This window comes from Theropithecus gelada, chromosome 11 (genome assembly GCF_003255815.1).
Source record: "Theropithecus gelada isolate Dixy chromosome 11, Tgel_1.0, whole genome shotgun sequence".
Lineage (NCBI taxonomy): Eukaryota > Metazoa > Chordata > Mammalia > Primates > Cercopithecidae > Theropithecus > Theropithecus gelada.
The window spans coordinates 104,617,572-104,642,942 of NC_037679.1; the positions used below are offsets into that span (position 1 = coordinate 104,617,572).

Sequence of the window (25,371 nt, forward strand, 5' to 3'; positions counted from 1 at the left end):
GAGGGGAGGGGCTCCGGCTTTGTGGAGGGAGAGGGGAGGGGCGCCGGTTCTGTGGCGGGAGAGGGGAGGGGCTCCGGCTCTGTGGAGGGAGAAGGGCGGGGCTCTCCGGCTCTGTGGAGAGGGAGGAGAGGGGCTCCGGCTCTGTGGCGGGAGAAGGGAGGGGCTCCGGTTATGTGGTGGGGCCTGGACTTGACTCTCATCCTTCTTCTCTTCTGAGGCTCTTTCCCTCACATACTCACCCCATGTCCCCAGGGCTCATCCCTGTCATGCCTCTTGGGGAGCACAGCCAAGGAGAAGGGGTCCACTAAGCCACAGTAAATGAGGTGATAGAGGGACAGGAAAAGGACATTGAGAAGAGCTTTCAGGCTGTTCCAATCCAGCCACTGTCAACCTGCTTCCCTCTATAACCTTGAGGGCATCCCCTGTCCCAGGCAGCAGCCTGCAGATATGACACCTCCACCCTTTCTCTACTGCACAGATGCAAGTGTGCGAGAGCGAAGGGATCACAGAGACACCTGGTGTCTACTCCAGCGTATAAGACAAACCAGTTGCTTGCAACCAGACAGATGCTAAGACCTCAGCAATAAAGGCTCTCAAAGCAGAAAACGCTGTCCCTGCACAGACTGGGTGGAGGGAGCCTAGTGCAGAGCCTCAGAAGAGGTCTCCAAACTCTCCCAAACTGTCCCCTGAGCCAACAATATGAGGAGGAGGAACTGGAACCCCCATGACATCCTTTATATTTATAGTATAAAGTGTAGTAGCCTACAGAGAAGGCCCACTTTAAAAATCATTGCAGGCTTGGAACATGCTGCCTGGGACATAGGTCACTACCAGTAAGGCATCTCTATGGTGATGCCACAGCGTAGAGCCTATTGAGTCCATTTCCTGCCTTCTACTCATCAGGACCATCCAGGAATGCCTAGTAGTCATGCTGTCCTAGGAAAGGGATACTAAATCTCATCTGACCACCCAGATGCTTCCACCCTAGACCACCAGGCAATGCTTCTTGACATCTCATCTCAGATTCTCCTGCTGCAGTATCTGGTGGCAAAAGGCAATGAGGAAATTAGGCAAGAAAAAAAAAAGAGATGCAGTGTCTGGCATGCAGTAGCTACTCCATAACTATTATGTGAATGAATACGAAGAAACAGTTTCGGAAAGGTAAGGAGGAGAATGGGAAGAGATGCCAGGAAGGAAGGAAGGAAAGGAGACAGAAGATAGGTGGCTTGTGGACACTCACTGTCTTCATGCCCACGATGGACTTCTCCACCTTGGTGACGTACGTGACGTGGTCCTCATTGGACTTGAGCTCCTTCTGCTGTATCCTCTCATAGATGCCTACCACCAGCTCCCTGGGGATGTCAGCGCCATCGTCCACACCTAACAACGTGGAGTGGGCAGGGGTGGTGGTGGGGTTGGGAGGGAGGGTGTCAGAGCGCTGGAGCCAGACAGAAGAGATCCCCATCCAGCCTGGAGCTCCCCGCGGGTGGTCTTGATTTTTGCCATGCCTTCAATGCCTGGTGCCTCATACCCATTTAATTAAGACCAAGTTCCTTAGCCAGGCACCAAAACTAATGATATGATATGGCCCCAACACACATTTCCTGCCTCACCTCCCGATGTTCCTCAAACGGAGTCTTTGCGCCCCCCTCCCAGGCCTCTTTCCCGATGGCCAAATACCACCTCCATGTTCCTGCCAACCCTCTGTGCCTCCGCAGTTCTATCGTCTTCCTTGTGCTTGTCTCACCCCCCAGCTCCGCCCTACCACTCTAGCATCACAAGGAGGTTCTGTTTCATTCTCTTTTGGATCCTCCTCCTCCTGGGTTCTCCCCTCCCCTCCAGTGGGAAGCATGGAGTTGAGAGCTTAGTCTTTGAAGGGATTCCTCCCTCACTGGGAGCAGTGGGGGAGCAGGCAGACCCAATGGCAATGCAGGCGAGGACACCCCTGTTCCACCTCCTGCTTCATAGTAATGATAAAACTCTGGCAACAAAAAAACACTGGCAGGAAATATGCCAAAAAGCAAACACATTTCTTTTGGAGACACAGGCAATTAAAATATCTTCTTTCTACTATTTCCAAATCTTTCTTTAATGACTATATGCTTCTTTTATGATGGAAAAATTAAAAATAAAGCAATTTTGGCAAGCATCTCTCAAAGGAGTGTTCCCAGCTACTGAAAGGACACCATGCCTTCTATGCACAGCTCCCTGCCTGTTCTGGCTTCTTCCACATCTGATCTTGGTTCTTAAAGTCAGGCAAACGAGCCATGCAGCAGTCAGGGAGGCTGAAGGAAATCAGGCTGTGGGTAAGAAAAAGCAAGGAGAAAGGCTGAGTATATGGATGCCTCCAGTTCAAGGTGGCAGGCTGCATGCCTCTGCTGCTTCTGAATACTCGGGAGAAAGGAATCTTGTAGAAAAGCATAAACCCACAAAGACAGAACAGGAACAAAGGCACAGGCATCCCAGGACCTGGAAAGTGGATAACTAAGTGGATGGATTTAGCAAACCTGAGAAAGCTGAAACCTATACCAGCAGAGAGGCTAGAAGCCGCTCGAACACCACACAGCCACCAAACGGCTTAGAGCTGGTGTAACAGCAACCCCTAAAAGCGAAGGTGAAGGTGGGCTGGAAATAGGAAAACAGGTTGAAAATGGGTTAGAAAGCTGCTGCGCTTCCCTGTTCCCTCCTCACTCCAACAGAAGACTGGGAGTCCATTCTCTAGAACTCTGGGCTGAGGGACCCCACACACAGCCAAAGGTGGGACTCTGCTGAAAAGTGGGGGATGAAGTTGATATTTATATATTAACCCTCAACCCCACTTCCCACTTAAAGATCTCAGAACTCTGGCAGCCAGAATCATACATTCTGGGCAACAGATTGGACATTTATCTTCTGGGTATCAGGCAGAACAAGAAAAAAAATGTCTTCAGATACTGCAGTGGGGATCTCCCAATGAAATGGCTTAACTAAATCACCCTACAAGAAAGTCCACCAGCCAGCAGCCCCCATCTGTGTTCACAGAGTTATTCACCAGCTTTCTGGTGTCTCACTTTAAATAAGAATGAACAACCAGATTTCATCAACTGTATTTGGAAAGTCTATACCAGGAAAGAGAAAGGAATATGGGGAAAAACAGAAAAAGAACTCCAGAAGAAATAGAGGCAAGCAGGGAGAAACTCAAACAAATAAACCAATATTAATATCTTCACAGAGATGGGAGAAGATATTGGATCTACAAAGTGAGAATAAAATGCTATAAAAGAGGAACACTGAGAGGACAAAAGAGAGCTATTGAGAATGAAAAATATGACAGCAGGAATGAACAACTTGGTAGGAGACATGAAAGATGGCACTGAGGGACATTTTCCAGAAAGTCAAGGAAGTAAACAAAGATGGCAGGTATAAAACTATAAAAGTTAGAGGATCAGACTAGGAGATCTACCAACAGAATAACAGGAGTTCAAGAAAGAGAGTCCAGAGAAACTGGAGGGCAGAAATGATCAAATACAACATTTAAGAAAACTTTCCATGACTGGAGGACATGAGTTTCTAGATGGAAAGGACCAATCCAGCCCTGGGCATGAGGGATGAAAGAAGAACTGTAGCAAGGCACATCATCGTGAAAATCCAGAACACGAAGGGCAGACAGAAGAACCTGCAAGCTTTCAGAGAGAGAGAAAGAGTAACAGACAAAAGGCCAGCAGCTGGGAGGGCAGAGCAGCACTGGCAGCTAAAAGACAATGAAGCAATGCCTTTGAAATCCCGATTGGCGTGTTTTGAGGCTGGAATTCTATCCCCAGCCAAACTCCCAACCAAGGTCAAAGACAGAAAAACATACATTCAGAAATGCAAGTTCTCAAAAATGGCCTTTTCTCTGGAAGTAAAGTAAAAATGAGGAAGCTCTGACATGCAGGAACCAGGAATCTACCATGAGAGCAAGGGAAGGAGGGCCCAGGATGCCAGCTGTGCCCTGGCCCGGCCACTGTCCAGAATGTAGCAGGACCAGAGACTCCCGAAGATGATGCTCCTGCACCACCTCCCAGGTCTGGATGTATGGAGAAGAGCTTGACACGTAGGGTGGGAAGCTGGGGCTGAATCAGGGGAGGTCCTCAGAGAGTTAAGCAAATGGAAAGAGAAGCATTAACTCCAAGGAAAGTAGAGATAGGAGGGAGTTGCAATCATTCTGCACTTGCAGACTCAGCTTTGGAGTGTGTGTGCAGAACCTTAACAACATGACCGCTGATGTGAGTGGGATGGGTCGGGGAAGGTGGATGAAAGAGGGCTAAATCCTTACATTCTATAATGGGGAATTAATAGATAATGCTTAAAATAAAAATAATTAACAAGGGCCAGGTGTCGTGGCTCATGTCTGTAATCCCACCACTTTGGGAGGCTGAGGCAGGTGGATCACCTGAGGTAGGGAGTTCAAAAAAAGCCTGGTCAACATGGTGAAACCTCGTCTATTCTAAAAATATAAAAATTAGCTGGGTGTGGTGGTGCACGCCTGTAATCCAAGCTACTTGGGAGGCTGAGGGACAAGAATTGCTTGAACCTGGGAGGTGGAGGTTGCAGTGAGCTGAGATTGCAGTGAGCTGAGATTGCACCACTGCACTTCAGCCTGGGTGACAGAAGTAATAATTAACAAGGAGCAGTGTATAAAAGAGACGAGATACCAAAGTATAAATACTGTATAGCCCTATTTAGATGAAGTTCAAGGACTGGCAAGACTCGTCAATGGTGATAAAAGGCAGAATAGTTGTTACTCTTGGGCAAAGGTATTGACTGGGATGGGACAGGAGAGAACATTCTGGGCAGGTGAAAATGATCCAGATCAGGATCCGGGTGTGATGGCATAAATGCACACGAACATACACATTCATCAAATTTCAGGCACACACACTCACAGTCTGGGCTTTATGCCAGTTAAAAAAAGGGATAGAAAAAAACAGAGAAGCATAAGCATGCGGTTTATCGATACAGAAGAAACAAATAGCTAAAAATGTCAAAATTGGTTGCCTCTGGAGAAGGTGAGTGGTGAGAGGGGCAGGGACTAATTTTCTTCTGTGATAAGCCTTGTAGGATTATTTGATTTTATTAAATTATGTGGATGTATAACTTTGATTCTTTTAAAGGCTAAAAAAAAAAAAAATCAATTGAGCACACATCACAGTCTGCCAGTCCTGGTTTGCTCCCTGCCAGACAGCGCACTGCGTCGATGAGAGGACTTGCCGGCTGGTGCCATAAAGTTATCTGCAAGGCTGACTTGAATGGACCCAGGACCTGAAGGCCCTGTTCCTGGCTCCTTCCTCATAAGTTGTGGAGGGGAAGGGCTGGCACCACTTGAGCCAGCAACTCTGGTGTCACGGGCCTAGAGGCCAACCACGTTCCATGGAGGGCAAGAGGCACTGCCCAAGGGTGCTTGCTGCTCTGCAGTGGCGGTGGCTCTTGGAAACGCCCCAGCCGCCTGGCACACGAGTAATGTTCCCAGCTTGCTATGGGTGACCAGGTCCAGAGAGCAGGTGACGATCTGTGATAGGGGCTCAGACTCACAGAATGCATGCTGCACAGACCGGGCCTGAGCCATGGTCTTGCCCCTCCTGCCCCAGTGCCCACCTCCTCACCTCGAAGGTTTCGGATGAAGTCCTCCAGCATCATCTTCCGGTCAGGCTTGATGTTGGGGCTATACATGTCGGTGTTGAGGAGGATGATGGCGAAGGCGAGGATGAAGATGGTGTCGGGGTTGTGGAACTGCTGCACCACTTCGGGATTGCACATGCAGTAGCGCTGGCTGTGGGCGGGTCAGATGCAGAGCGGACACTGAGCCCCCGCTCACCCTACCCCAGGCCCAACAAAGGAAGGGGTATCCAGGGGATATCCCAACCCTCCAAAGGCTTTAGGTCCAGGGAGACCACCATCTGTCCCATACCCTGGTCTTCTTCCCCACACCCCCAAATGCCCCACCTTTCTAGCCTGGGGAGCTCAAGGGGTCGGTCCCTTTTCTTTCCTTCACTTCTTTCTCCCCAGCCTATCCTGCCCACACCAGAAGGGGTGTTTCTGGCCCAATGTCCAACCCTCCTGATGACATCTCCTGTCTCCCAGGCTCACAGCGGCCCGGCTTCCCCAACCTGGGGTCTGTTGGAGAGTGGAGCTGGGAAGTGGCCTTACCTGAAGGCCTCGATGAGCCGCTCCACCTTCTGGGCCTCTCCTTGCACACGGATGTGTGCCTGGAACTTGCGCAGGGCCTCGTCCAGCTCCATGCTGGAGAAGTCCATCTCGTCCACCACGCAGCTGAGGGCAGGCAGGGAGGGTGTGAGGTCAGGCGGCCCTCTAAGCGCCCTCCAACACCCATTCCCGCTGGCCTCCGTTCCCAGCCAGGACGGGTGCAGGGCCCCTCAGGCTACTCGCCCCCGGGGTTCTCCCTTTAATGCCCCAAGAGGACCATCTCCTCCCATCTCCCACAGTAGCCCTTTCAGAGCCCAAACCCTGAGGCCAGGAGAGGCTCTGGTGGCCCAGGACACAGGGGTGGAGGGAGGCTGAACTCGGATCTTCCGACTCCAAATCCCAATTCCTTCCTTCTTAACCTCAGATTATCCCAAGCAAAGCTTTCAACATAAATAATACAGTAAACACATTTATTCTGTTCTTTCAGAGAACTGCTAGGAGCCTGTGTTTCTCCCAGGTTTAAATCTCACTTTCTCATTTGGGTCTTGAGGTGGCTGAGTCCTCCCTTGGGTCCCTTCTGCTGTAGGCTGAGCAGTAAGGAGCAGAGCCCCTCAAGCCCCTGGGGCTTTCTGCAGCCCAGCTCCTTCCAACTGCCCCAGCCCTCAGGGGAGACTGTGGTGGGAGGCATGGCCTCTTAAGAGTAAATGACAAATGCGCTTAACGTGAGGGGACAGCGTGACACGCAGGCCAGATTCTGGTCCTGGCCCTCCTGCGAACTCGGTGTGACTCTGGCTCGCCCACTCGCTCCTGGGGCCTCCGTGTGCCCTTCTGAAAAGGGAGGAGGCTGCAGTCCCTGCTCCCCAAGAGCCTTGCTACCTCTGAAATGCTGCCTCCAACCCTGGGGGGTTTGCCTCTGAACATCCCGAGCTTCAGAGTGTGTGTGAGTGTGGGCGGTCATATGCCAGTTCTCCCAGCTAAGCAGGCGCCTTCCTCTGGTCTAGCCCGATCCAGGGCACTCTGCACTGCAGGGTCTGAGGCCGAACCCTCCCAGCCCCCTCACCCTGCCTCACCCTCCTTTGGGGTGCTCTGAGCCCAGGGCCATGTGCAGCGAGGCAGGAGTCCAGGCCTGGCAAACCAGGGGATCTAACGTCCCCTGGGCATTGCTTTCCCTTTGGGAGAAGCAGACCAAGCGTATTAGATTAGGCTCTTGGAGCTGACGTTTGCCCACGCTACACCCACTCACCCCAGTCTCCTCCCACCGGCTATGGCACAGCCCCTGCACACTGCCCCGACACTGCCCACTGCTGGCAAGCAATCCCTCTCTGCTCCCACGGTCCTCTGGCCTGCCTGTCCAGCACATCAGGGCACAGAAAACGCCTGCTGAGTGGCCATGGGATGGTGACATGAGCTCTGAGCAGGACCCACTTCCTCCATGACCTCAGCTTCCGTTCTGTGCCCACTGCCCCGAAGACGTGGAGACCCCAACTCTGCGTCAGTTTTTAGGAGAAAACAAGGGGAGACGCAAGAGTGCTGGTGGTCAGGACCTGGTGGTCTGTGGACTCTGCCTCTCCCACAGTTTTCTGGGGAGAACAAGGAGGAAAGCGCATCACCGAAGGCTCTTAGAAAGGGCGGGGGTGCCAAGAGGGAGCTGGGAGTCTCTCCTCCTCTTTCCTTTCCCCTCCCTCCCACAGGCAGGGCCCATGGCCATCTTCAGGCTGTGAGTTGTCCTTGGCTTGGTCAAAGCCCACTCCTCTCAGGCTTGCTGGCCGGGACGGTGGGCAGGTGAGGGTGGGGCTAGGGGTGGAGGCCAGCATCTTGCCCAAGGGTGAGAATCAGCAGCACCAGGATCAGGGCATTTGAGGTTGAGGTGCCGGCTGGGGAACAGGGGCCTCCAGGGCCAGCCAGGTGAAAGGCTACTCTGATTTCCCAGTGACCCTCCTCACCTCCACCCTGTACCCTCTGCAGCCGTATGTGAGCACCAAAGGCTCTATGCGGCCACATCCGTGTGTTCCCATAGCCCAGCCCATCAGGAGTCAGCAACTGGGCACAACGGAGCCACACAGTGACACTGTCCAGGGCTGGTGACCAAGAGGCTGTGGTCCGATGGGTACAGAGACAGAGCCTGGAGGAGGTGAACCAGTGTGGTCACGCATCAAGGGAGTCAGAGTGTTTGGGCCAGAGAGATGGAGTGGGGCAGCGAAGGTCAAGGAAAGTCTAATTAGACAGACAGAGAGAGAAAGGAGAGAGAGGGACAGGCAAGGAGGAAAAGGCAGGAGAGAGATCCCAGAAAGGGAGCAAGACCGGAGAGTGAGACGAAGAACAAGTGAAAAACAGACAGAGGGAGGAAGGGGGAAAGACAGAGAGACACGAGGAGAGAAAGGGACAGGAGGGGAAGAGGAAAAGACAGAAAAAGACTGGTAGAGATGAAGATGTGAAGTGCGCCACGGACTGGTGGGGGCGGCATGGAGCGACCACATCCCGCCCTCTCAGCCCAGGGTGCTGACTCTTTTGAGGCCAAGGAAGAGGCCCTTGGTCTCTCTGAGTGGCTCCCCAGGACTTGTCCCCATCTGTCATGTACCCCGCCCCTTCCCTGTTTCTGAACCCTGAGGTCCTGGCACCCAACCTCCCACATCCACGTTCCTCCAAGAGCCTCTCTCTGAGTGCCTTCTGCCCCAGAGCTGTGGACCCGGTCTCACCCTGCAACGGCGGGGGTGCCGGGAGGCCCAGGGCACCGTGGGGGCAGGCTTCCGTAGGAGGCGGTGGGAGCAGCTGGTGAGGGTGGGATCTGCCCAGCCAAGCACGATGGCCTAGTTTCCAGCCCTTCACTCAGGTGACAAGCAGCTGCTCACTCGCTCAGGGCTGCTGCTAAAAGCCCCGGTAGTGAGCCCAGAGCCTGAGAGCCAAAGACTGGGATGGGAGAAGCAGCCAGGTTGAAAGGTTGGCCCACATAATGAGAGTTGAATACACCCCTCGTGGGCCTCAAAGCAGGGAGGGTTGCAGGGGTGGGCACGTGGGCTGTGGAGCCGGAGGGGCCTCCCATCCAACATCTTCCAGTGTGTGTTCTCAGGACCCCACAGCAGAGTCATAAGAGTTAAAATGCAGCTCGCTGGACCCCACCCCAGACCCAGCAAATTAGGATATTTGGGGACAAGGCCTGGGAATCAGCATTCTCTGCAAGATCTCCAGGTTGTTCCTAAATTGTGACACCAAAGGCTGAGCTGAGTGCAAGGGTAGGCCTCGTTGTGGCTTTTAAAGTGTGAATCCAGCAACTGACAGGCCACCGGGCAGCAGCCCTCAGGGGCATGTGTCCCCACCTGGATATCGGGGCTGCTTTTGCAGTGCAGGTGGTGAGGGAGGGGGATGGAGGCATGAACAGATTTAGTGCTTCCCCTGGCTGTGCGCTGGCCATCCTGCCTTCCTCCCCTCCCTGCATTTACCACCACAGGGTGTCTGTGTTTCATGAACAGGTGCTATTCTGGGTTTCCCAGACCCTGGGGGAAAAAATGACATTTTCTGGCTGTGAAAGCCCCTGCTGGAAGGGAGGAAGCTCTGCTGAGTGGTGGGACACTCTACCCTCCTGCCTGAGGAGGCCACTTCCTCACTGGAGAGTTGGGGGTTGGACCAGGTGGCCGCTCAGGACAGGGACCCAGAGGCACCGGCCATCTCTGAAGCAGATGCTCCCAATGGCAGGGGGCAGACGACCACAGCAGCACTTCCGTCGGGCTGGTGGCTTCGTCCCCACCGTCCTCCGGGGGAATCACTGGTCACTGTTTGCCTTTCTGATAGGGCCTGTGTCATCCTGGGGAAGGTGGCCGGGGGTGGGACTGTGCTGTCTGCCATAAGCCCTGCTCATTCCAGAGTCCCCAGAAGCACCCATCAGCCTTGGCCCTCTCCAGCATGAGCCTCCTCTTCACTCCCTGAGCATAAGCTTCTGCCCGCACCGTGCCCTCTTTTTCTCCCTCCCCTTCTCTCACTCTCTGCCCTGTTGCTTCTCTTCTTTTGCAGCGTCTACCAGCACTCCTAATCCCCACTTTCCAGCCTTCTGTGCTGCCCTGGAATCCTCATGGAGAGCTGAGTGTGGGCAGTTTACCAAATCCATCCTGCAGCCTTCACCCAGGGCGGCCCGGAGTCTTCTCTCCTCATCGGTCGTCTTTAAGGTAAAGAGCACCTCACATTCCCGGATGGTCTTTTCTGGTGTATCATCTCCCCATTTTACAGAAGACAAAACTAAGGCCGCGTAGGGCTTGCCCCATGCTCCCACCGCTGGGAAGAGCGGGCTGTCAGCTTCCTAGTCTTGTGAGGCCTCTCCCTGCCCCACTGGGCTCCCTTCTCTTCACTCCTGTGTGTGCACGGCGTGGCAGGGAGGTCCCTTACTCCAGTGCGGGGAGCTCCCTCCGAGCTCTCTGTACTGAATATGGCTCTAAGTGCTTCACTACGTGTACAACGACTTCGTCTTCTCAAGCTTGGGCAATATGAACCATTATTCCATTTTTTAAAATTACATATGAGACTGAAGTACATGAGAGAGCCAGCCCTGCAGGGGGACTGCACACATCTCATTCCTTGCTGACATCTCCTGGGGCAGGTGGCCCCCTGTGCCCTCCTCTCCCCCACCTCTCCCTGGCTCTCTGCTGCTCAGTGGCTGGCACTAATGTATGTCTTCCTAGGGGCTGTGATCTTACCCAAATGGCTTGGTGGGGACCTGTGAGAGGCCAAGGGGAAACATGTGGACACAGTTAACCAGGCGTGCCTATTGGCTCTGTGGTCACCCTGCAGGTTCAGAGCTGGCCTGGGCACAGCAGGGGCCCATATCCCTGACCTTCTGCCTTCCCCTTTCTGGTGCCTTTTGCGCCCTATGGCAGTGGCTGACTGACTCTTTCAGCAACACACACTGAAATGGCTCCTGTGTGCAAGGTTGTGCTAAGGAGCTGGTGTAAGTGGCAAGTAACACAGTGTCTGTCTTGGTGGGAGAGACAGGCATTAAACACAGAATCAAAAATAATTTTTTTTTTTTTTTTTTTTTTTGAGACGGAGTCTCGCTCTGTCGCCCAGGCTGGAGTGCAGTGGTGGGATCTCGGCTCACTGCAAGCTCCGCCTCCCGGGTTCACGCCATTCTCCTGCCTCAGCCTCCTGAGTAGCTGAGACTACAGGCGCCGCCACCACGCCCGGCTAATTTTTTTGTATTTTTTAATAGAGACGGGGTTTCACCGTGGTCTCAATCTCCTGACCTTGTGATCCGCCCGCCTCAGCCTCCCAAAGTGCTGGGATTACAGGAGTGAGCCACCGCGCCCGGCAAAAATAATTCTTTACTTATAGTCATGACAAGTTCTACGTAGGGAAACGACAGCGTTCCAGGAGAGGACAAAGGAGATACATTTCATATTGTATGTCTGGAAAGGCCTCTTTGGGGACACGGCATTTAGGCTGAGACCTGAAAGATGAGTAGGAGGCGGCCAAAGGAAGGAGAGAGGGGAGAGCTTTCAGGTGGGCTAAGGGAGGAAGCACACGCAAGGCTCGTGGCAGGGAGGAGCTTTCAAGGACCTAGGCAGGGTCCACAAGGTTGCAATGCAGACAGTAATAGGGAGGATGGTGACTGTGGGGCTAGACAGGCAGGCAGGGGCTCAGTCCGTCAGCTTTGTGGGTCATGAGAAGGATTTGGGGGTTTATCCTGAATGTACTGGGACACAGTAGAGGGTGTGATCAGAGGAGTGACAGGGTCCTGTTTGTTCTAAGATTTCTCTGGCTCTTGGGGAGAAAATGAATGGCAGCGGGGCAGGAAACAAGACAGAAGCAGGGGCCCAGGCAGGATGCTACGGCAGAGGTCCAAGCTGGAGAAAATGGGGCTGGGGCTAAGGCAGGAGCAGGGGAAACAAACTGGATGGACGATCTCGCTGCATCTTAGAGGAAGGACGGATGGGACTCGAGATGCAGGGAATGTGGGAAGTGAGGAAAGGGAGGCATCACTGGTGCGTCCTGGAGCTCTGGCTGGAGCACCCAGGGCCTGGAGGTTCCGTTCTCCAGTGTGAGTGTATCTTGGTGCAGACGTGTGCGGGAGGAGAGACGGGGTCTCCAGCCTGGGGCACATGAAGTTTGAGGTGTTCTTTCAGATGAGCCACCATGCCTCCCCTCCACTGAATCACGCTCAGGAGCTTGTCTTTTTCGTCTTACAAATTAAAACCCTGCCTTGAGCCCTCATTGCTCTCTAGTCACTGCCTCTTTTCTCTCCTCTTTGCTGCCTCCACCCCCTCATCTCCATTCACTCTTCAACCTGCTCCACTCAAGCATCCAATCCCAGGATCCTATGAACACTTCCCTTGTCACGGCCACTGCTGGCTGCTATGTGGCCAAGTCCAACGGCCTCTCTCTGTCCTCATCCCAGCCTCCTGGCAGCATCGACATGGTTAATTGCTCCCTTCTGGAAACACCGTCTTCCTGGCTTCCATCACCGTCCCTCCCCAGGCGGACTCTTTCCTCCAGAGGTGCCTCTCATCCATTGCAGCTGCTCCTCCTCACTGACCTGAAACTGGGCCCCACCCCCCCCTCAACAACCACTGTCCCGGTGGCTGCCCCCATTCTAGTGGCTGCCTCCATTCCGGTGGCTCTAGATAGCTAACAGTTTAACTTGCTTGAGTAAATATTTGACAATATCTAGTTTGATAGATTCTTCAGATGAAATGTCCCTGAATCCAGCATCTCCCTGCCCCTGAAACTGAAAATCTATACAGTTTATTTGGTAGATGGAGCACCAACACAGGGGGCCTGATGCACATGCATATTGTGAATTCTCATCAGCTTGGAGACCACTGGCTGTGCGCTGGACGCCTGGCTCCCTCCCACATTGGCCATGGCCTTGCTGCTTCCCCGCGGCCCTGGGCTCTGCCAACTTCTCCCCTCCCCATGCCCACAGCTGCAGTTTAGGGCTTCATCCTTTCTCACCATGGCTGTTAACAGCAGTAGCCTCCTCACCAGTCTCCCTGCCTCCAAACCGTCTTCAGAGCCATCCTAGGCTGCTCATTGGTACCGTGGCTCATGCCCCTGCTCACATTTCTTCCAGGGCTTCCCACATCCCTAGTGTGAAACCCAAGCTCCTTAGCAAAGCAAAGAAGGCCCTGTCTGCTTCCAGCTTCTCTCGCCCCTTCCCCAGCGTGGTCCCTCCTGCAGCCTGGCTCTCATGCCCACATTTTTGGTGCATGCTGTTTTTTCTTCCTGCCACCCAGCCCCACCCCTGCAGGTCTCTGTTTAGCTCTCATCCTCCCTAGGAGTCTTTCCTGACCTCTGTTATCCCCGTTTATCTGTTCACCATTGCGTTTATCTCCCTGTGTCATAACATTTGCCTGCCTGTCTTCCCCACGAGGCTACAGGCTCCTTCAAGACAGGGCAGTTCTTTCGATCTCTGCCTCCCTGGGGTATGGGCACCCAATCACTGTTTTGTGGGATGAATGAATGAGTGAGTGAGAGATGACCAGGAATGACCTCGAGCATGCTGGCAGCTGGAGAAGGAGCCTCAGTGGCCTGTGCCTTTGGAAGTTCTACCCAACAGCCCAGGATTACTCAGCCTGCTTTGCTGCCAAGATTATCCGGAGCTGACACCGAGACCTGTGATGGACTTGCGAATGGCCCCGAGGATTCCAGACCCCAGACAATGAGGCAGTGTGGCGGGCACAGACCCCGTCTTCTTCCCCCTGCACATGCAAGTAAGTGATGAGAACTAGAGCAACTGGCACTGATTAGACTGCTTCCAGCCAAGCATGACTGGACCTGTCTCAGGAGGTGCCGCTAACTGGCGTGTGGATCACGAGTGGTACCGGTTTTGCTCAGGCTTCCCCCTCCTTCCTGTGAGCTTCTGCAGGGTCTGCAGCAAATACCTCACAAGGGTTGGGGAAAAAGGATGGATGTTCCCTGCATCTGTAGAAACAGGTACAATCTTGCATAAAATTGCTTGTTAACATCGATCTGTGCGTGGAATCAGTTTGTGTTGTTGGAAAATGAAGCGTCCTACACGCCTGTGATCAAAATGAATTTCATCATCTCCACCTTCTTTTTTTTTAGTGATAGCAAGACAGTGTCTGGCAGACAAAGGAACTGGTGGGGAGCTGAAAATAGGTAATGGTAGCAGCAGGGGTTTTTAACTGGCTGGAAGAGACGGCAAAGATCTGGCCTGAGAGGAAGTGTGTGAGCTTGTGCTCCTGGCTGAGACCAAGCCCAGGTTTCAGGATTAGGAAGGAAAACTAAACCACCTATTGCCACGGAATGTAGAAACCCTGGCTTTATTTGGCAGTTCTTGGCTTCCACAATCCAATGAAAAAGGCCCCTCGTCCACAGAGTTATTTTGTTCGTCAGAACCCATAACATGCTCAACAAAGGCCAAGGCGTTTTGGAAAAGTGCAACGTGGCTAAGAAAATAGAAGAGGAGGAAACGGATGCAGGACCTGCCAGTGTTCCTGGTGATGTCATGGGGACGAAGAAACTCTTCTGAGGGGGCTGGGCAGGACTGGCTGCCACTCACACCTTGAGACTCAGGTACCAAAAGAACGAAGTTCAAACTACCCTTACAGTTTAGAATCCCTGAGCTGATTTTTCTCTTGCTGGACTCGGCAGCGTCGTTTGCTGGTGGATCTCAAACTGAGGCATGCATTGGAATTGCCTGGTGGGTTTATTAGTGCACGGAGTGCTGGGCCCCAAGCCCCAGAGTCTGATTCAGTGGGCCTGGAGTGGGAACTGAGAGTTTGCATTGCTAACAAGCTTCCAAGCGAAGCTGATGCTGCTGGCCCAGGGACCACCCTTTTAGAAGCACTGCTCTATGCCAATAGCAGTGGGTGGAATAAGAAAAGGCCACGGAGCTGTTACTTCAAGTCACGTAGCCTCCTGGTGGCTCATCTCCTCACCTCGAGAATGGAGACGACACTGAGAATATCTACCAGGCAGGGTTGTTACATGTGTTAAAAGAGGCAGTGGGTGTGAAGTTCCTGGTATACAACAGGGCTTAACTGCACGTGCATTTTCATTAGGTGTGGGCTGACCCGGCTGTCAGTGGACAGGACCCCTCCCTGCCCCACCAACTAATTCTGCCTGGAATTATATCATTAGACATCCATCGGCCCTTTAAGATATTCATACACCAGAGAGAGGAAGCTAAATCTGGCTCAGACCTCTTGAGACTTGCAAATCAGCTTCTCAGCTCTGCTTTCTTCCCAAATCGAAAGGATCAGGGCATAGCAAATAAGGGGCAGAGCGAATAATGCCAAGGCAAGAGGTGGGATAGTACCTGATTTTGTTCAGTTTCTCTGCTGCTGGCCAGGAGACTAGTCATGTCTTTTCCCCAGGGCCTCCGTTTCTGCCAGGGTAAAATGAGAGGGCTGGACCACTGACTGTCTAAGGGGTCTTCAGTGTCATGATTCACGACGGGGGACTGACAAGGACTGTAAAAGCAACCGAACCACATGGGTCTCGGAATGACGCACAGAGGCTGGACGGTGCAGGGTTAAGGCCTCAGGTGACGGAGCCGTTGTGCCCGGCTTCACACCGCAGCCACTGATTAGCTCTGTGACTGTGGGCAAGCTCCCTAACCTCTCCATTCCTCAGTGCCTCTGTTTGGTACGGATTAGCCGCACTTCCCTCCCAGCGTCGCTGTGAAGATGGAACGAGGTTTTGCATGTAAGGCTCTCAGAACAGCACCTGTGGCACACAGCACATGTGAGCCGCATTATATTTCATGGCCTGCTTGGTCACAAACGGCCCTGCTGGAGATACGACAGCCCTGCCCTGGAGACACTGACACCCCGGAAGCCCTCCTAGAAGGCCCACGTCGGAGCGGCCTGTTGCAGTCACAGCTGACACACAGAGGAGACTAAGTCCTCCAGAGCAAAGGCCTGAGCAGTCAGGGAAGGACTGGGTGGCAGGTAGGTCCATTTCTATATAAAAGTCCAATTTAAATGACAAAGTGACCAGGCCAAAGGGAGTCTCAATCCTGGACTGAAGGTCCCAAGATCTCCAGCTACAGAAGTAAGTAGGTCTTAAACTCTCACAACTGTTGACTGTTCAGGAGAATCCCTTGTCTATCTGTGGTGGGGAGTGGGGCAGGAAAGAGTGGAGAGGTGAAGGGTCAAGGCCATAACCCCAAAGACACCACTTTTGAAGATGTTCTCTTTCCATCCTTCTGGTGCTAGCAGTGTACCATTTTCAAAGCAGTGGAAATGACCCTGAATCTTCTATTCCTACCTGCCTGCACTGGGTCTCGGTCTCTCTCTCTCTCTCTCTCTCTCTCACTCTCTCTCCCCTTCCTCCCTCCCTCCCTTTCTTCCTTCCTCCCTCCCTCCTCTCTCCTCTTCTTCTCTCTCTCTCTCCTTTTTTGAGACAGGCTCCCACTCTGTTGTCCAGGCTTCCAGTCTAGAGTGCAGTGGCACAGTCACAACTCACTTCAGCTTCCATCTCCTGGGCTCAAGCAATTCCCCTGCCTTGGCCTCCCGAGTAGCTGGGACCACAGGTGCCCGCCACCACACCTGGCTATTTAAAAAAAATTTTTTTTTTGTAGAGATGAGGTCTCTTTTGCCCAGGCTGGAGTGCGGTGGTGCCCTGACAGCTCACAGTAGCCCTAACCTCCTAGATTCAAGTGATTCTGATGCCTTGACCTCCCAAAGTGCTGGGACCACAGGCGTGAGCCACAATGCTTGCCTGGGCCTCTTTTTCTCTCCTCCAGACACGTAAGGTCCGCCTGGGCCTGCTCTCCCCTTCCTCATAGGAATTCCTCAGGAACAAGGTGACTGAGATTACACACAGCAGTGTGGGCAGGATGTTCTCAAATGATTTCTTCCTAGCAATGAAAGGCCAGAGCCTTCCAGACTGTTGAATGTGACAGACAATCTGTTTTCATTTCTAAATGTCCTCTAAGAAGAACAAATCTGTTATACTCTGGCCAACATATTTCCATGGAAATAAAATAATGAAATCTGACCCAAACGTCAAACCCTGATATGTCTTGGAATTTAACAAAGGATGGAGCAGATGCAATGGAGGGAAGAACACGCAGGAAGCTTTCTTCCGGCAGCTCACCCCAGAAGCTGCCTTCCTGCATTTCATGGAGATGGTAGACACCAGTGCTCTCCATGTGCACGGGGTTCACACCGGAAAAATCATCCAGGCCAGAAAGAGGCCGCTCACAGCTGGCATGCAACATTCCCCATCCACTGGCCTTCAAACCTGCTGAAGCGGACATTTCAGAAAGGAAATAGAGCAGAGCCAAATTCCCCAGCCATGTGAAAACGGACAGGGAGAGGCTTCAGCCCTAGAGGACCCTAACCCTGGCTGCTGTCTGGCTCCTGCTGCTGGCCTGCCACTGCACGACTCTCAGCCTCTGGACCGGGCTTGCTCAGGCTGCAGGCTGCTCCCCAGACTGGGCTGACCCCTTCCCAGCAAAGCCCAGGAAGTTCCAGCAAGTTCTCGTTGTCTGCCTAGTAGACCTGAGTTTGAGTCACGTTTGAGGGTTCCTTGTGCACGGGGAATGGGACGGCGGGGTGGGGGCGTTCTAATGTCTGTGCTTTCAAGTAGGAAAGATAATAATGAAATAGCTAACATTTAGCCTGTAGTCCCAGCTACTCAGGAGGCTGAGGTTTGAGGAGCACTTGGGCCCAGGAGTTCAAGCTGCAGTGAGCTTTGATCATGCCACTGCCCAGTAGCCCTGGTGACAAAGAGAGATCCTGTCTCTAATAAAAAAAAAAAAAAGAAAAGAAAGAGCTAACATTTACAGATAACTTACTAAGCGTCAGGCACTTCATGTGCATTGAAAACATTTAATTCACTTGAGACAGGTACTCTTACCAGCATTTTACTAATGAGGAAACTGAGGCTGATTTCTCCTTTAACAACAAACAGGCTGGGTGTAGTGGCTCATGCCCGTAATCCCTGCATTTTGGGAGACTGAGATGGGAGCACTGTGTGAGGCTGGGAGTTTGAGACCAGCCTGGGCAACATAGTGAGACCCTCCATCGCTACAAAAATATTAAAAAATTAGCCAGGTGTGGTGGCACATGCCAGTGGTGCCAGCTATTCAGGAGGCCGCGGTGGGAGGTTCTCTTGAGCCTAGGAGTTTAAGGCTGCAGTGAACCATGATTGCACCACCGCACTCCAGCCTGGGCAACAGGGCAAGACTCCGTCTCAAAAAAACCAAAAGCAAAACCTTCGCAGGTAAACACTGGAGTGGGTGTGGCTCTTTGAGCTCGGAATGCCTTCTATTATTATCATCTGATAAGGCCTGGTAAGAATACATTCCTTCTTGGAATGTGTCTTCTGTGGAAATGAGACACAAAAGGATGGAGATGTCAGCTTCCAAGAGCGCTGAGGGCCGAATTCTGAAAGCAAATGTCACAGCATTCATGATGCTCAGACAGACCAGCAGCCGAGGTGGCAGCTGCTCCCTCCCTCCTCTTCCTTTCCCCGCAGGCCTGAGAGTTGGGAAGCGCACCCTTCCCCTGAGAGGCTTTCTCAGCGGCTGCGGCCTGGGAGAGTGCTGTGGTTTGGGCTGTTTTAGTCTCCAAGGGGATGGGTGATTTATGTCCTTTTATTCAGCAAACAGCTTTGTACAGAACGAATGCCACTTGCTAAATGTCACCAGGCGGGGACAGGGGAGCCGCACAGAATCCCAATGAAGCCTTCCAGGCCTGGGCAAAATGGCACCTGGTGACTTGGTTAGTGTGTGTGTTTTCTCTGGCAGGAGTAAGGAAGAGACAGTGATTCTGAAATCCAGACTGGCTGGCCAGAGTGGCAGGGAAATGCAGAGACTCCAGCGCCCACCTCCGCTGCCAGTGCCTGCCACTTCCTGCTTCTCCATCTTCTCCCTGCCCTTTGCAGGACAGAAGCGAGGCGGTCGGTGACCTATGGACTTTGGGGAAGGGCTCCTTTCTGTGGCACTGAGTCAGCATGCCAGGGCCTCTGGGCCCAGGCCTGCATGGCTACACAGTCAAGCATGAGGGATTGTGGCTTTCATCAGGGCACATCGGGGCTCAGCTCTGCACTCAACCCAGCCCAAGCCAGGGTTCTGGCTGGAGGCCCCTTGGTCTTCTCACTCTCTTTTCATGCTCCTCCTCCTCACTTCTCCCCAACCACACCTAGGTCTGTAAGTTCCCTGAGACTGTGAGCCATGCTTCTTCACACACACACACACACACACACACACACACACACACACACACGGGTGCCCAGTGTGGCCCCATTCTCAACACACAATAAATAAGTGCTTGATGTTTGTTGAATAATAAACGGCCAACTCATTCCCCCATGAGCCCTGGCACCCCAGCACTGCCCTGGGGCCTGCGGGCTGCTCTGGCAGGATGACAAAGCATGCCCCAGTGTTTAAGGCAGTGCCACCAAGGCACTAAGAGATGGGAAAGGTGGTAGAGTCTCAGGACTTGGAGAAACCTTTGCAATCACATTGCCCAACCCTCTCATTTTACAGATGAGGACACCGAGGCCCAGAGAGGTGACCTGTCAAAGCCACACAGCACAGAGGAGCAGAGCCTGGGTCCAGCTATTCCTCTGATCTCACCACCCTGCCTCTTCTCACTGGAAGAGTGTACCAAGGTGGGAGTCTGGCCTCTACCCATCCCGAGGCTGATCCCTGCCTAAGGCGGTTAGCCCAGCCCCCAGCCGGGCTCCTCTCCTCAGCACAGGCTGCAGCCACTGCTCCCGGCCTCCAGCCCACAGCCCATACACCCAGTCTTCCAGGGAGGACGGCAATTAGTTTTCACTGTGCCACTCAGCACCACCTGCGCTGCAGGAAAACACTGCGTTCCGCGCACTCCAGATCAATGTGGGCCTCGCAGGTTAGAATTTAGGGTGCAGGCCACATGGAGACTGGGAAAGACAGAAGGAAACGGACAACAGTCAGGGCCTGTGGGTGAAGCAGAGTCACTCCTGCCCCCAGAGCAGAGACACACAGGAGGGGTTCCTGGGGCGACGGGGCCAGCACCTCACCCTGGCTTGGGGAGGAAGGGACTGGGACAACAGCGCATGAAAGCCAGAGAGCTGAGCCGACCAGGGGACACAGAAAAGGAAGGGTGTAGGTGTATCCTGGGTCCCAGTATCACCTCCGTGGGCCCCCACAGCAGTGCTGGGGAGGGGAAGGGAAGCCTGAGGGAGAAGAGAAAGGAGGTGAGAGGGAGACACTGCCTAGCATTGGCTCTCTCTCCTCTTTGAGGCCCGCAGAGGGTCTCCACCAGCAGCTCCAGGAGGGATGATAAATTGTCAAAAGCCACCAAGAGTCGGGGCAGGAGCTCAGTTCTGCCCAGCTGAGGGTCGTGCAGGGATTTCAAGGTCCCTGAGTGGATCCCAGCCCTCACTCACTGAACTCAGTCAGATCACCACCACATCAGTGGATTTAGAAACGTGACAGGGATTTCAGAGGGCAATGGGTCCAGCCCTTACAACCCAGCACCTCTCTGCAGGCAAGGAAACGCAGGCCCAGAGGACAGGGGCTTCTCCACGTGGGCACACGGCACCAAGGCAGCTCCATCAATAGAAGCTAAATCTCCGAACTCCCACTCCAGGGGTGCTGACCACTGGGTGGGTCCCTCAGCGTCCAAACCCTCTCTGGCAGGCCCTTGCTGCTCCAGGGGCCAGTATGAAAGGGAGAGCTCCTCCCAGGGCCTCCGGGGGACACTTCTGCTGACCGTCCCCAAGGAGAAAGAGGAGATAAATGGGGGAGGGTCCCTGAAGAATGGTGACCTTCAAGAAGGAGGCCAACGTAGGGGACTAATGGAAGCCAGAAAGAGCAGGCGGGCATGGCAGGGGCTGGAGCCGATGTCCCAGGGAAGGAGTAGCTGCAAGGCCCTGCCCCTCAGCCTCAGAGGAGCGCCAGCCCTGCCCTGCCATTCCGGACAAGGTGTGAGTGTGAAGAGACTCTTGCCTGTCCACACTATCAAGGCTGAGCGGGGGCAAAGGCAGCCCCCTTGGGGTCCCCACCCTGCGACTGGACTTTAAAACCATTTATTTTGGTTTTAAACGAACAGTTTTTCTTCGGTCATGATTTTGTCGGTTGACTTATCTTTATGGAATTGTAGTATTTTCTTGCTCTAAAACCCTCAGTCTAACCCCTTCTTCTTTCTGCCTCACATTTTTGCCTCCAGCGATATGAAAATGAACCTTGGAGAATGGGTGGGTCCCGGGGGAGGGGGGTCGAGGGGCTCTTCACCAGGCAGAGAGGAACCCCGAGGGGCTCTTCACCAGGCAGAGAGGAACCCCAGTGCTGACACAGGCCCCTTCCTTTTCCTGGTTTCTCCTGCCCTGGAGGGTGGCACACAGAAAGGGCTCTTTGTCTCTTTGGACCATTTCTGTATCCCTGGTGCCTCAAATGGAGCCGGGCCTGGAGCGAACTCCATCAATGACTCTGACGGCAGACAGGGCTCCGGCCCACTGGGGTGATGGGCTAAAGAGGGGATTCTGGTTCCTGTGGACAATCTGGAAGCTGGAAGCTGTTAGAACTGGAGCGAGGATTTCACCAGGGAGCTCACGGAGAGAGCCCGGGCAGGTGGGGTGTGGGAAGGAGTCGGGGGAGCCCGGAGCGTGGGGTACTCACTCCAGCACGTCGCGGTTGAACTGCTTCTTGCTGTTGCCCAGGAACTCGCCAATCATCTGGCGGCTGAGGCCCTTTCGCTGGAGGAGGAAATGGGCCACACCAATGGGGGTATCAGGGATGAAGCCGCGGGAGATCAGGAACTGGATGCCCTTGTCTGGGTTTCTGGAGGTGGGGAGAGTGGGGAGAAGCAGTAGAGAGTGAGCTGAAGCCATCCATGACTCTTTCCTCCCTGTCTTCCACCCATGGAAGTGCCCAGAGGTTCCTTGGAAATCCAGTTTCCCATTGGAAGCACCTCTCACCACAGCTTCCACCCACGGAATGTCCTCACGCAGAGGATGGTGTGTGACCAGGAGGAGGTCAGAGGAGGTCTGCAAACAAAGTGAATTCCAGAGCAGGTGGAGGAGAAGGACCCTTCTCTGTCCCTGCCTCCTGGGTCTTACCCCAGGCCTGCCCTTCCCCCTACCCATATCCTGTTGTCAATATGCAGGTCCCCACCACAGATGCCCCAACCTGGAGAGAAGGTGGGAGAAACAGAGGTGGGACCTCCGCCACACCCCCCTTTCCTTTGCAAGCTTTGAAGCCATGCTCCTCCCTGAGCTGTTTCTCACAGGTCCAGGAGGAGGTAAGTGCAGAAACACAAGGTAAGCACTCAGAACCATCCATAGCATTTCAACATCTCCGGGACAAGCAGGCATGTGACTGTTTTTCTAGCAACTCATTTTTATTGTATTTTACAAAAGTATTAGCCCACAATGTATTTTCAGAAGGGTGTGGGGGAACAAAACTGGTCCTTCGCTATGGATAGTTTAAGAATTACTGCCTTGGGGGAGACGAGTATCTGTGTGAGTTTTCATGTGCGTGAAGAAGTGACACTGTGGAAGTGCGGGGGGGGTGGTTTAGCATCAGATCCGCCTTCCCCTAGGTCTGCCGAGTACTAGCTCTTTCATCGTGGGCAACTCGCCGTACTGGTGTGAGCCGGCTTCCTTTTCTGTAAAACAGCACGGTAGCACCTCTGTGTAGATACTGCTGGGAGGATTATAGATGCTTTATGTAAGGTGAGCTATGAACAGGGGCTACTTCCTCTAGAATAGAGACCTCTTGAGGCCAGCGGATGTGTCCTACTCCCCTCTGTGGTCACAGTGCCTGGCACCCGATAAATAACAGCCAAATGAATGGATGAACATGCATTAGGGCCAGAGAGAGACGCTCTTGGCTTGGGGTTATGAAGGGGCGAGTGGAGGATGGAGGCGAGTGCCTCATGGACTTGACTTTCCATGGGAGGGGCAGGTGTGCTTCCTTTCCTCTGCTTGGGACTGGCTGTATACATTCCGTGCAGGACCAGTCCGGGTCTCATCGGGGTCTCTGAGCTATGGCAGTCGGTCATTTCTCCCCTGTTCTCTTTCTACTCTGCCTCTGCCTGCTTCACACTCTCTCTTCCTGGTAGCCCTCCCCTCTCCTGCTCTCTGCCGCATTCCTTACAAGGCGCCTCTCCTCCCTCCCCCACCCAGCCCCGCATTTCATCAACGCTGGGAGCTAATGCGTTTTCCCTGGCTTCATATTCCACCTCAATGATTGCTGCTTAATCCTCAAGCCGCCTGGACTGTTATTTACTTAATACTGTCTTTTCTTTTACATTCTCTTACTTTTCAAACCCTAGCTTCATCTTAAACTGTAACAGTTGTGAAAGCATGTGTTTGATGTGTTATTTTTTTCCTCTAATCTCTCTTAAAATAAACTCAGAATGATTAAAAATAAAATGCGTACTTCCTAAACATGACCCCAGGGATCAGGCAAGGCACAGATGCGCCTGGAGGGCCCTGGGATGACGTGGGCAGTCACCTGGTGCCCTGCTTGGTGGAGGCGAGGTGTCCCCCCTCCTCCTTCCCTCCCTCCCAGCACCCCGGGCTGGGGGCCAGGGCTGACTTACATGTTGAACAGGTTGAGGCCGATGCGGTAGAGTCGCTTGCGCAGGGTGTCGGTGGAGAGCGTGGGCGACTTGCAGCTGGCGGGGTTCTCGCAGTGGTAGCGCGGCAGGCTCAGGATCATGGCCTGCAGGGCGTCCTTGGAGGCGGAGGCCGACACCTCCGAGCCTGACTTGGCGGACTTGGTGGACGTGCTGCTGCTGCTCAGCTGCTCCAAGTCGCCTGCCTCAGCCTCGGCCCCTTTCCCCACGTCTGCTGCCTCCTCCTCCTCCTCCTCCTCCTCCTCCTCCTCCGCTTTGGCTGCTGTGGCTTCATCCACCGCCCCCCCAGCCCCAGCCTCTGCGCATGAGTCCTCCGCGGACGCGTCCCCCCGGCCCACTGCGGGGCCTTCCGCGGCCTCCTGCCCGGGGGTCCCGCCCTGCTCGGCCTTGCCCGCCGCGGGCTCCGCTGTGGCCTGGGCCGTCTGAGCGCCCCGGCAGTTGGCTACGGACAGAGCCGTGGCGGAGGACACGGAGGACACGGAGATGTTCTGGCTGGCGATCTGCACCGTGACGTCCCGGAAAGCCATCATGAGGGTGCCGCTGTGGCCCGGGGGCAGCCCGGGGGTCTCCGCGGCCTCATCCCCCGGCCCGGGGCCTGCGCTCTCCGGCTCCCGCATCTCGGCCTCCAGGCCTGGGGGCCCCGCGGCCGCCTGCAGGGCCTGGTGGAGCTGGTAAGCGCCGGTCTCCTGCAGGGAGCACATGGTCTTGAGGCTCCAGGTGCTGAGCGCGTCGTCGATGGACTTGGCCAGGGACTGCACCTGCTCGGTGAAGGAGTCCTCCAGCTCGGTGAGGGTGCCCGCGAAGGCGGGCGGCAGGGAGGGCGCGCGCACCAGCGGCAGCCCCATGAGGCCGTAGCCCTCCATGAGCGCTTTCTCGGCCGCCAGGCTCTCGGCCGTGGGTGCCCGCACCTTGCGCAGGGAGATCCGCCGTGGCAGGCGGCTCTCCAGAAGCGAGTTGCGGATTTTCTCAAAGTTCTTGCTGAGCTGGTATTGGCGGAAGGCGGTTTGGATGGTGCAAGCGGCGCGCCGGGACACCAGGTGACCCCCGTACTTATGCTCTAGCATTTCAATCTGCAAGGACAAGGACAGAGAGGAGGAAGGACTCAGAGGGGAAAGGTGGTCAACCCCTCTGAGGAGTGGTGGAGTCACCCGGCCAAACTTGGGTGGGCCCCAGGAATGGACAGTGGGGGGCTCCTGGGCAGCTCAAGTCTGAACCGCCTAGCATGTCACGGCCACACGGCAAGACTCCTAGAGGTGTAGGATGGAGGGGTCCGTTCTGGGGACTGGAAATGTCCCAAGGGCCAGGAGGGAGGTGCTGTGTATCGTGGACAGATTTTGATGCTGTGGCGGGTATTACAAAATGCTCATGGACGGGCACAGTAGCTCAGGCCTGCAGTCCTAGCATTTTGGGAGGCTAAGGAGAGAAGATTGAGATTAGGAGTTTGAGACCAGGCTGGGCAACACAGCTAGACCTTTTCTCTCTCTAAAACAAACAAACAAACAAACAAACAAACAAACAAAAAACCATAAAATTAACTGGGTGTCCTGGTGTGCGCCTGTGGTCTTCAGCTACTGGGAAGGCTGAGGTAGGAGGATTGCTTGAGCCCAAGGAGTTGGAGGTTACAGTGAGCTATGACTGTACCAAGTATTTATGGGTAAAATGCATGACACCTTGAATATGT

The 25,371-nt window shown here is 54.1% G+C and overlaps 1 protein-coding gene across 1 annotated transcript in view; it reads right to left on the reverse strand.

The window, feature by feature from the left end:
- The window catches only part of LOC112634685 (IQ motif and SEC7 domain-containing protein 3), a 47,221-nt gene that overhangs the window by 8,888 nt on the left and 12,962 nt on the right, over window positions 1-25,371 (reverse strand). The window contains exons 2-6 of the mRNA XM_025402389.1: window positions 23,655-24,760; window positions 21,728-21,889; window positions 6,166-6,288; window positions 5,622-5,788; window positions 1,241-1,380 (exon numbers count right to left, since the gene is read on the reverse strand). Of these exons, the coding sequence (XP_025258174.1) occupies window positions 1,241-1,380; window positions 5,622-5,788; window positions 6,166-6,288; window positions 21,728-21,889; window positions 23,655-24,760 (1,698 nt within the window). The remainder of the gene's footprint in view (window positions 1-1,240; window positions 1,381-5,621; window positions 5,789-6,165; window positions 6,289-21,727; window positions 21,890-23,654; window positions 24,761-25,371) is intronic.